This window comes from Triticum aestivum, chromosome 7D, assembly GCF_018294505.1.
Source record: "Triticum aestivum cultivar Chinese Spring chromosome 7D, IWGSC CS RefSeq v2.1, whole genome shotgun sequence".
Lineage (NCBI taxonomy): Eukaryota > Viridiplantae > Streptophyta > Magnoliopsida > Poales > Poaceae > Triticum > Triticum aestivum.
The window spans coordinates 129742597-129753260 of NC_057814.1; the positions used below are offsets into that span (position 1 = coordinate 129742597).

At 47.0% G+C, this 10664-nt stretch overlaps 1 protein-coding gene across 1 annotated transcript; it reads right to left on the bottom strand.

The window, feature by feature from the left end:
• Nucleotides 1-8832: 8832 nt before the first annotated feature.
• LOC123163921 (12-oxophytodienoate reductase 1) lies at nucleotides 8833-10348 on the bottom strand. The gene is made up of 2 exons (XM_044581325.1): nucleotides 10009-10348; nucleotides 8833-9726 (listed from the first exon to the last, which is right to left on the bottom strand). Exons 1-2 carry the CDS (start codon nucleotides 10346-10348, stop codon nucleotides 8960-8962), a joined length of 1107 nt encoding a protein of 368 aa, XP_044437260.1. The 3' UTR covers nucleotides 8833-8959.
• Between the last annotated feature and the right edge of the window lie 316 nt (nucleotides 10349-10664).

The window sequence follows — 10664 nt, forward strand, 5'->3', positions numbered from 1 at the left end:
CCTCCACTATATATAGGGGCTAGGGGGCGCATGCCCCCCTTGGAGATCCCATCTAGAGGGGGCGGCGGCCCCTCGGGGGGCAACGGACCCCTTAGGGTTTCCAACCAGGGGGCACATGCCCCCTCGGGGGGCAACGGCCCCCTAGGGTTTCCAACCCTAGGCGCCTTGGGCCCTTGGGTGGGGCGCACCAGCCCACCAGGGGCTGGTTCCCACGTCACTTCAGCCCATGGGGCCCTCCGGGATAGGTGGCCCCACCCGGTGGACCCCCGGGACCCTTTCGGTGGTCCCGGTACAATACCGGTGACCCCCGAAACTCTCCCGGTGGCCGAAACTGGACTTCCTATATATAAAACTTTACCTCCGGACCATTCCGGAACTCCTCGTGACGTCCGGGATCTCATCCGGGACTCCGAACAACTTTTGGTTAACCGCATACTAATATCTCTACAACTCTAGCGTCACCGAACCTTAAGTGTGTAGACCCTACAGGTTCGGGAATCATGCAGACATGACCGAGACACCTCTCTAGGCAATAACCAACATCGGGATCTGGATACCCATGTTGGCTCCCACACATTCCACGATGATCTCATCGGATGAACCACGATGTCGATGATTCGAGCAATCCCGTACACAATTCCCTTTGTCAATCGGTACGTTACGTGCCCGAGATTCGATCGTCGGTATCCCAATACCTCGTTCAATCTCGTTACCGGCAAGTCACTTTACTCGTTCCGCAATGCATGATCCCGTGACTAACTACTTAGTCACATTGAGCTCATTATGATGATGCAATACCGAGTGGGCCCAGAGATACCTCTCCGTCATACGGAGTGACAAATCCCTGTCTCGATCCGTGCCAACCCAACAGACACTTTCGGAGATACTTGTAGTGCACCTTTATAGCCACCTAGTTACGTTGTGACGTTTGGTACACCCAAAGCATTCCTACGGTATCCGGGAGTTGCACGATCTCATGGTCTAAGGAAATGATACTTGACATTAGAAAAGCTTTAGCAAACGAACTACACGATCTAGTGCTATGCTTAGGATTGGGTCTTGTCCATCACATCATTCTCCTAATGATGTGATCCCGTTATCAATGACATCCAATGTCCATGGTCAGGAAACCGTAACCATCTATTGATCAACGAGCTAGTCAACTAGAGGCTCACTAGGGACATGTTATGGTCTATGTGTTCACACATGTATTACGATTTCCGGATAACACAATTATAGCATGAACAATAGACAATTATCATGAACAAGGAATTATAATAATAACCATTTTATTATTGCCTCTAGGGCATATTTCCAACAGTCTCCCACTTGCACTAGAGTCAGTAATCTAGTTACATTGTGATGAATCGTACACCCATAGAGTTCTGGTGTTGATCATGTTTCGCCCGTGGAAGAGGTTTAGTCAACGGATCTGCGACATTCAAATCCGTATGCACTTTACAAATATCTATGTCTCCATTTTGAACATTTTCACGAATGGAGTTGAAGCGACGCTTGATGTGCCTGGTCTTCTTGTGAAACCTGGGCTCCTTGGCAAGGGCAATAGCTCCAGTGTTGTCACAGAAGAGAGTCATCGGCCCCGATGCATTGGGAATAACTCCTAGGTCGGCAATGAACTCCTTCATCCAGATTGCTTCATGTGCTGCCTCCGAGGCTGCCATGTACTCCGCTTCACATGTAGATCCCGCCACGACGCTTTGCTTGCAACTGCACCAGCTGACTGTCCCACCATTCAAAATATACACGTATCCGGTTTGTGACTTAGAGTCATCCAGATCTGTGTCGAAGCTAGCATCGACGTAACCCTTTACGACGAGCTCTTCATCACCTCCATAAACGAGAAACATATCCTTAGTCCTTTTCAGGTACTTCAGGATGTTCTTGACCGCTGTCAAGTGTTCCATGCCGGGATTATTTTGGTACCTTCCTACCAAACTTACGGCAAAGTTTACATCAGGTCTGGTACACAGCATGGCATACATAATAGACCCTATGGCCGAGGCATAGGGGATGACACTCATCTTTTCTCTATCTTCTGCCGTGGTCGGGCATTGAGCGGTGCTCAATCTCACACCTTGCAATACAGGCAAGAACCCCTTCTTGGACTGGTCCATATTGAACTTCTTCAATATCTTGTCAAGGTATGTGCTTTGTGAAAGACCTATGAGGCGTCTCGATCTATCTCTATAGATCTTGATGCCTATATGTAAGCAGCTTCTCCAAGGTCCTTCATTGAAAAACACTTATTCAAGTAGGCCTTTATGCTTTTCAAGAATTCTATATCATTTTCCATCAATATTATGTCATCCACATATAATATGAGAAATGCTACAGAGATCCCACTCACTTTCTTGTAAACACAGGCTTCTCCATAAGTCTGTGTAAACCCAAACGCTTTGATCATCTCATCAAAGTGAATGATCCAACTCCGAGATGTCTGCACCAGCCCATAGATTGAGCGTTGGAGCTTGCATACCTTGTCAGCATTCTTAGGATCGACAAAACCTTCCGGCTACATCATATACAATTCTTCCTTAAGGAAGCCGTTAAGGAATGCCGTTTTGACGTCCATTTGCCATATTTCATAATCGTAGAATGCGGCAATTGCTAACATGATTCGGACGGACTTCAGCTTCGCTACGGGTGAGAAGGTCTCATCGTAGTCAACTCCTTGAACTTGTCGATAACCCTTAGCGACAAGTCAAGCTTTATAGATGGTAACATTTCCATCCGCGTCCGTCTTCTTCTTAAAGGTCCATTTATTTTCTATCGCTCGCCGATCATCGGGCAAGTCTGTCAAAGTCCATACTTTGTTTTCATACATGGATCCTATCTCGGATTGCATGGCTTCAAGCCATTTGTTGGAATCTGGGCCCGCCATTGCTTCTTCATAGTTCGAAGGTTCACCGTTGTCCAACAACATGATTTCCAGGACAGGGTTGCCTTACCACTCTGGTGCGGAACGTGTCCTTGTGGACCTACGAAGTTCAGTGGTAACTTGATCATGATCGTCATCATTAACTTCCTCTCTAGTCGGTGCAGGCACCACAGAAACATTTTCTTGTGCTGCGCTACTTTCTGGTTCAAGAGGGGTCATCTCATCAAGTTCCACTTTCCTCCCACTTACTTCTTTCGAGAGAAACTCTTTCTCCAGAAAAAAACCATTCTTGGCAACGAAGATCTTGCCTTCGGATAAGGTATACCCAATGGTTTCCTTAGGGTATCATATGAAGACGCATTTTTCTGACTTGGTTTCGAGCTTTTCAGGTTGAAGTTTCTTGACATAAGCATCGCATCCCCAAACTTTTAGAAACGACAGCTTAGGTTTCTTTCCAAACCATAATTCATACGGTGTCGTCTCAACGGATTTCGACGGAGCCCTATTTAAAGTGAATGTGGTAGTCTCTAAAGCATAACCCCAGAATGATAGCGATAGATCGGTAAGAGACATCATAGATCGCACCATATCCAATAGAGTGCGATTACGACGTTCGGACACACCATTACGCTGAGGTGTTCCAGGCGGCGTGAGTTGTGAAACAATTCCATATTTTCTTAAGTGTGTGCCAAATTCATGACTCAAATATTCCCCTCCACGATCTGATCGTAAGAACTTTATTTTGCTGTCACGTTGATTCTCAACCTCACTCTGAAATTCCTTGAACTTTTCAAAGGTCTCAAACTTGTGTTTCATTAAGTAGACATATCCATATCTACTCAAGTCATCAGTGAGGGTGAGAACATAACGATAGCCACCGCGAGCCTCAATGCTCATTGGACCGCACACATCAGTATATATGATTTCCAATAAGTTGGTTGCTCGCTCCATTGTTCCGGAGAACGGAGTCTTGGTCATTTTGCCCATGAGGCATGGTTCGCACGTGTCAAATGATTCATAATCAAGAGACTCCAAAAGTCCATCTGCATGGAGTTTCTTCATGCGTTTGACACCAATGTGACCAAGGCGGCAGTGCCACAAGTATGTGGGACTATCATTATCAACCTTACATTTCTTGGCATTCACACTATGAATATGTGTAACATCACGTTCGAGATTCATTAAGAATAAACCATTGACCAGCGGGGCATGACCATAAAACATATCTCTCATATAAATAGAACAATCATTATTCTCTGATTTAAATGAGTAGCCATCTCGCATCAAACAAGATCCAGATACAATGTTCATGCTCAAAGCTGGCACTAAATAACAATTATTGAGGTTTAAAACTAATCCCGTAGGTAAATGTAGAGGTAGCGTGCCGACGGCGATCACATCGACCTTGGAACCATTCCCGGCGCGCATCGTCACCTCGTCCTTCGCCAGTCTCCGCTTATTCCGCAGCTCCTGCTTTGAGTTACAAATATGAGCAACCGCACCGGTATCAAATACTCAGGAGCTACTACGAGCGCTAGTTAGGTACACATCAATAACATGTATATCACATATACCTTTGGTATTGCCGGCCTTCTTATCCGCTAAGTACTTGGGGCAGTTTCGCTTCCAGTGACCGTTTTCCTTGCAATAAAAGCACTCGGTCTCAGGCTTGGGTCCATTCTTTGTCTTCTTCCCGGCAGCTTGCTTACCGGGCGCGGCAACTCCCTTGCAGTCTTTCTTGAAGTTCTTCTTACCCTTGCCTTTCTTGAACTTAGTGGTTTTATTCACCATCAACACTTGATGTTCCTTTTTGATCTCCACCTCCGCTGATTTCAGCATTGAATATACCTCAGGAATGGTCTTTTCCATCCCCTTCATATTGAAGTTCATCACAAAGCTCTTGTAGCTAGGTGGAAGCGACTGAAGGATTCTGTCAACGACCGCGTCATCCGGGAGATTAACTCCCAGCTAAGACAAGCGGTTGTGCAACCCAGACATTTTGAGTATGTGTTCGCTGACGAAACTATTCTCCTCCATCTTACAACTGTAGAACTTGTCAGAGACTTCATATCTCTCGACCCGGGCATGAGCTTGGAAAACCATTTTCAGCTCTTGGAACATCTCATATGCTCCGTGCTGCTCGAAACGCTTTTGGAGCCCCGGTTCTAAGCTGTAAAGCATGCCGCACTGAACCAGGGAGTAATCATCAACACATGTTTTCCAGGCGTTCATAACGTCTTGGTTTGCTGGGACGGGTGCTTCACCTAGCGGTGCTTCAAGGACATATGCTTTCTTGGCAGCTATGAGGATGATCCTCAAGTTCCGGACCCAGTCCGTATAGTTGCTACCATCGTCTTTCAGCTTGGTTTTCTCTAGGAACGCGTTGAAGTTGAGGTTGACATTAGCGTGGGCCATTTGATCTACAAGACATATTGTAAAGATTTTAGACTAAGTTCATGATAATTAAGTTCATCTAATCAAATTATTAATGAACTCCCACTCAGACAGACATCCCTCTAGTCATCTAAGTGATACATGATCCGAGTCAACTAGGCCGTGTCCGATCATCACGTGAGACGGACTAGTCATCATCGGTGAACATCTTCATGTTGACCGTATCTGCTATACGACTCATGTTCGACCTTTCGGTCTCTTGTGTTCTGAGGCCATGTTTGTACATGCTAGGCTCGTCAAGTCAACCTAAGTGTATTGCGTGTGTAAATCTGGCTTACACCCGTTGTATGCGGACGTTAGAACCTATCACACCCGATCATCACGTGGTGCTTCGGAACAATGAACCTTCGCAATAGTGCACAGTTAGGGGGAACACTTTCTTGAAATTTTAGCGAGGGATCATCTTATTTATGCTACCGTCGTTCTAAGCAAATAAGATGTAAAACATGATAAACATCACATGCAATCAAATAGTGACATGATATGGCCAATATCATTTTGCTCCTTTTGATCTCCATCTTCGGGGCGCCATGTTCATCATTGTCATCGGCATGACACCATGATCTCCATCATCGTGTCTTCATGAAGTTGTCTCGCCAACTATTACTTCTACTACTATGGCTAACGGTTAGCAATAAAGTAAAGTAATTACATGACGTCTCAGTTGACACGCAGGTCATAAATAAATTAAGACAACTCCTATGGCTCCTACCAGTTGTCATGCTCATCGACATGCAAGTTGTGATTCCTATTATAAGAACATGATCAATCTCATACATCACATATATCATTCATCACATTCTTCTGGCCATATCACATCACATGACACATGCTGCAAAAACAAGTTAGAGTCCTCTAATTGTTGTTGCAAATTTTTACGTGGCTGCTATAGGTTTCTAGCAAGAACGTTTCTTACCTACGCCAAAACCACAACGTGATATGCCAATTTCTATTTACCCTTCATAAGGACCCTTTTCATCAAATCCGATCCGACTAAAGTGGGAGAGACAGACACCCGCTAGCCACCTTATGCAACTAGTGCATGTCAGTCGGTGGAACCTGTCTCACGTAAGCGTACGTGTAAGGTCGGTCCGGGCCGCTTCATCCCATGATGCCGCCGAATCAAGATAAGACTAGTAACGGCAAGTAAATTGACAAAATCGACGCCCACAACAACTTGTGTTCTACTCGTGCATAGAAACTACGCATGGACCTAGCTCTGATACCACTGTTGGGGATCGTTGCAGAAATTTAAAATTTTATACGCATCACCAAGATCAATCTATGGAGTCATCTAGCAACTAGAGAGAGAGAAGTGCATCTACATACCCTTGTAGATCGCGAGCGGAAGCGTTCAAGAGAACAGGGTTGATGGAGTCGTACTCGTCGTGATCCAAATCACCGATGATCCTAGCGCCGAACGGACGGCACCTCCGCGTTCAACACACGTACGGAGCGGAGACGTCTCCTTCTTCTTGATCCAGCAAGGGGGGAGGAGAAGTTGATGGAGATCCAGCAGCACGACGGCGTGGTGGTGGATACAGCGGGATTCCAGTAGGGCTTCGCCAAGCGCTACTGGAGGAGGAAGAGGTGTCATGAGAGGGAGAGGGAGGCGCCAGGGCTTAGGGTGCGGCTGCCCTCCCTCCCCTTCACTATATATAGGGGCTAGGGGGCGCATGCCCCCCTTGGAGATCCCATCTAGAGGGGCGGCGGCGGACCCTCGGGGGCAATGGCCCCCTTAGGTTTCCAACCAGGGGGACGCATGCCCCCTTGGGGGGCAACGGCCCCCTAGGGTTTCCAACCCTAGGCGCCTTGGGCCCTTGGGTGGGGCGCACCAGCCCACCAGGGGCTGGTTCCCACGCCAGTTCAGCCCATGGGGCCCTCCGGGATAGGTGGCCCCACCCGGTGAACCCCCGGGACCCTTTCGGTGGTCCCGGTACAATACCGGTGACCCCCGAAACTCTCCCGGTTGCCGAAACTGGACTTCCTATACATAAATCTTTACCTCCGAACCATTCCGGAACTCCTCGTGACGTCCGAGATCTCATCCGGGACTCTGAATAACTTTCGGTTAACCGCATACTAATATCTCTACAACTCTAGCGTCACCGAATCTTAAGTGTGTAGACCCTACGGGTTCGGGAATCATGCAGACATGACCGAGACACCTCTCTAGCCAATAACCAACAGCATGATCTGGATACCCATGTTGGCTCCCACACGTTCCACGATGATCTCATCAGATGAACCACGATGTCGAGGATTCAAGCAATCCCGTACACAATTCCCTTTGTCAATCGGTACGTTACTTGCCCGAGATTCGATCGTCGGTATCCCAATACCTCGTTCAATCTCGTTACTGGCAAGTCACTTTACTCGTTCTGTAATGCATGATCCCGTGACTAACTACTTAGTCACATTGAGCTCATTATGATGATGCAATACCAAGTGGGCCCAGAGATACCTCATCGTCATACGGAGTGACAAATCCCAGTCTCGGTCCGTGCCAACCCAACAGACACTTTCGGAGATACCTGTAGTGCACCTTTATAGCCACCCAGTTACGTTGTGACGTTTGGTACACCCAAAGCATTCCTACGGTGTCCGGGAGTTGCACGATCTCATGGTCTAAGGAAATGATACTTGACATTAGAAAAGCTTTAGCAAACGAACTACACGATCTAGTGCTATGCTTAGGATTGGGTCTTGTCCAACACATCATTCTCCTAATGATGTGATCCCGTTATCAATGACATCCAATGTCCATGGTCAGGAAACCGTAACCATCTATTGATCAACGAGCTAGTCAACTAGAGGCTCACTAAGGACATGTTATGGTCTATGTGTTCACACATGTATTACGATTTCCGGATAACACAATTATAGCATGAACAATAGACAATTATCATGAACAAGGAAATATAATAATAACCATTTTATTATTGCCTCTAGGGCATATTTCCAACACTGCCAACAAATACCTTCTTTCTTTTCTCTTTTATTGTGTAATTGTTCCATTGTAATTAATTGAATTGGTTCAATTCTTGCCCTCATATTGAAATGAATCAAGATTGATAAGGAGATAGTTAATGATGCTTGAGCACGTACTTTTTTGAGTGTATTTATTTTTGATTGGTATCTACGGTTTGATCACAAGCCGAAACACGGTTAGAACTCTAATATGTCTTGAACTTATACTGAATTCAAATAATGAAAATCTCATAACATTTTCGGATCTCTTTGATAGTTGCCAATTAAAAAGAGATATTTTCGCAAACTTTGTTATACCCCTTGCAGCTGCTGAAGCCGCTATTGGAATAGGCTGGATAGGGAAGTCCCTCCTCATCAAAATGAAACCAACCGGTAAGGACGCACCACTATTTTGGGTATCGTTGGGATAGAACTTGTCTTACAGGTTGTTGAAGACAGTGATATCACTATTGATGGGAAAAATAATATCTTGACATATTGGCATTTCATGGGAGAATAAAAGTAAATTATTGGTGGAAATGATACAATGCGCATGCCCCGTGCATACACACATTGAATAAACCATTACATATTGTATAAAATCAAGCACATCACTATGGAAGTCGAGTGGGTGAACTACTCGGCATTCGAGCCTTCAAGGAAAGGATAATCTGTGTAGCCAATGACAGGATCTTGCGTGTAGAAAGTGTTGCGGTCGTACTTGTTCAATGGTGAGTCGAGCTCGAATCTCTTAGGCAAATCTGGATTAGCCAGAAAGATTCTCCCGTAAGCAACGAGATCAGCATAACCGTCGGCCACCACTTTGTTGCCTTCCTCCCGATCATACCCTCCAGCGGCAATGAAAGTGCCCTTGAATGCTTTCCTGAAGGGCAGGAGCCCATGGGGTATCTGCCTGCGGCCATCCACAATGGCCATCCGCGGCTCTACCATATGGCAATAGACAAATCCTTGATGCTTGTTAAGTTGTTGTACCATGTACATCCCGAGTGCATGTGGGTCGGAGTCGAAGCAGTCCATGTAATCCACGAATGGAGACAACCTGATGCCTACACGATCCGCACCAATCTCATGGACGATAGCATCGATTACCTCTACTGCAAAGCGGCATCGGTTCTCGAGGCTGCCACCATACTCGTCGGTGCGGTTGTTAGAGCTGTCTTTCATGAACTGCTCCAATAGGTACCCGTGTGCCCCGTGGATCTCCACGCCGTCGAACCCCGCCTCGATTGCGTTTCTGGCAGCGCGTCTGAAGTCATCAACGATCAGCGGTATCTCGTCCGTTTGAAGCTGTCGGGGCTTGGAGTAGACCATACCAGACTCGGCATCAGGCGTTATTTGCTTGTCAGTGCTGGAGATCGGCGCCTGTCCGTCCGGCTGAAAATCTATTTTGTTCAGATATAAACAGAGAGCAACATAAGTATAACAATTAATCAATCGTTGGGATCAAATAGTTTACCAACACAGAATAACATGGATGCCTAAATGCCTAATTGCTTAGGAAAGGATCAAGTAAATCCGTTTTGTTTGCGTTGTTGCAACAGAGCGGATGATGGTGACAACAAATAAATCGCAGCGTCAGTAAATTTGTCATGTACAGTTCATCTACACAAAATAGCGTCGATTCTTCTCTCTCACAAAAATACTAGCATGGATTCCTAACTTACCGTTGGTGGAGACCCTCCCAACGTGCCAAATCTGGCAGAAGAAGAGAGCGCCCTTGCGGTGGACGGCATCGACGATGGGCTTCCAGGCGTCGACCTGCTGCTGCGTCCAGATGCCGGGTGTCTCCGGGTACCCCTGCGCGGTGGCGGAGACGCCGGTGGCCTCGGCGATGAGGAGGCCGCCTCTGGTGGCCCGCTGTGAGTAGTACGCCGCGGCGTGCGGCTGCGGCACGTTGGCGTAGGAGCGGCAGCGCGTGAGCGGCGCGAGCACCACCCGGTGGGAGAGCTCGAACTGGCCCATCTTGTGCGGCGTCAGCAGCGGGATCGCCTCCTTGGCCACCATCTTGCTCGCTACTATCTTGTGTGCACTGGATGCAGATTGTGCAGCGCAAATACGTACAGTACGATGGTATGCTCTGTTACTTGCTTCTGAACTCTGCTCTTTATGTCTGTGGCTGAACATGTGGATGAAGATTGTATTTATAGGTGCCGGTGGCGTCCCGTGCCGCGCGTCTTTTCCCACAGTGTCGACATTGTTTGACCAGACTGTTCTGTTCTCTTCCCGTTTCCTCTCGTCACCCTCTCCGTCATCGGCTCCTCCGAAGAGAAGCGAATCCTATGTGAAGAAGATTCATTGTATCTGGCCGTGTTCCGTTTGC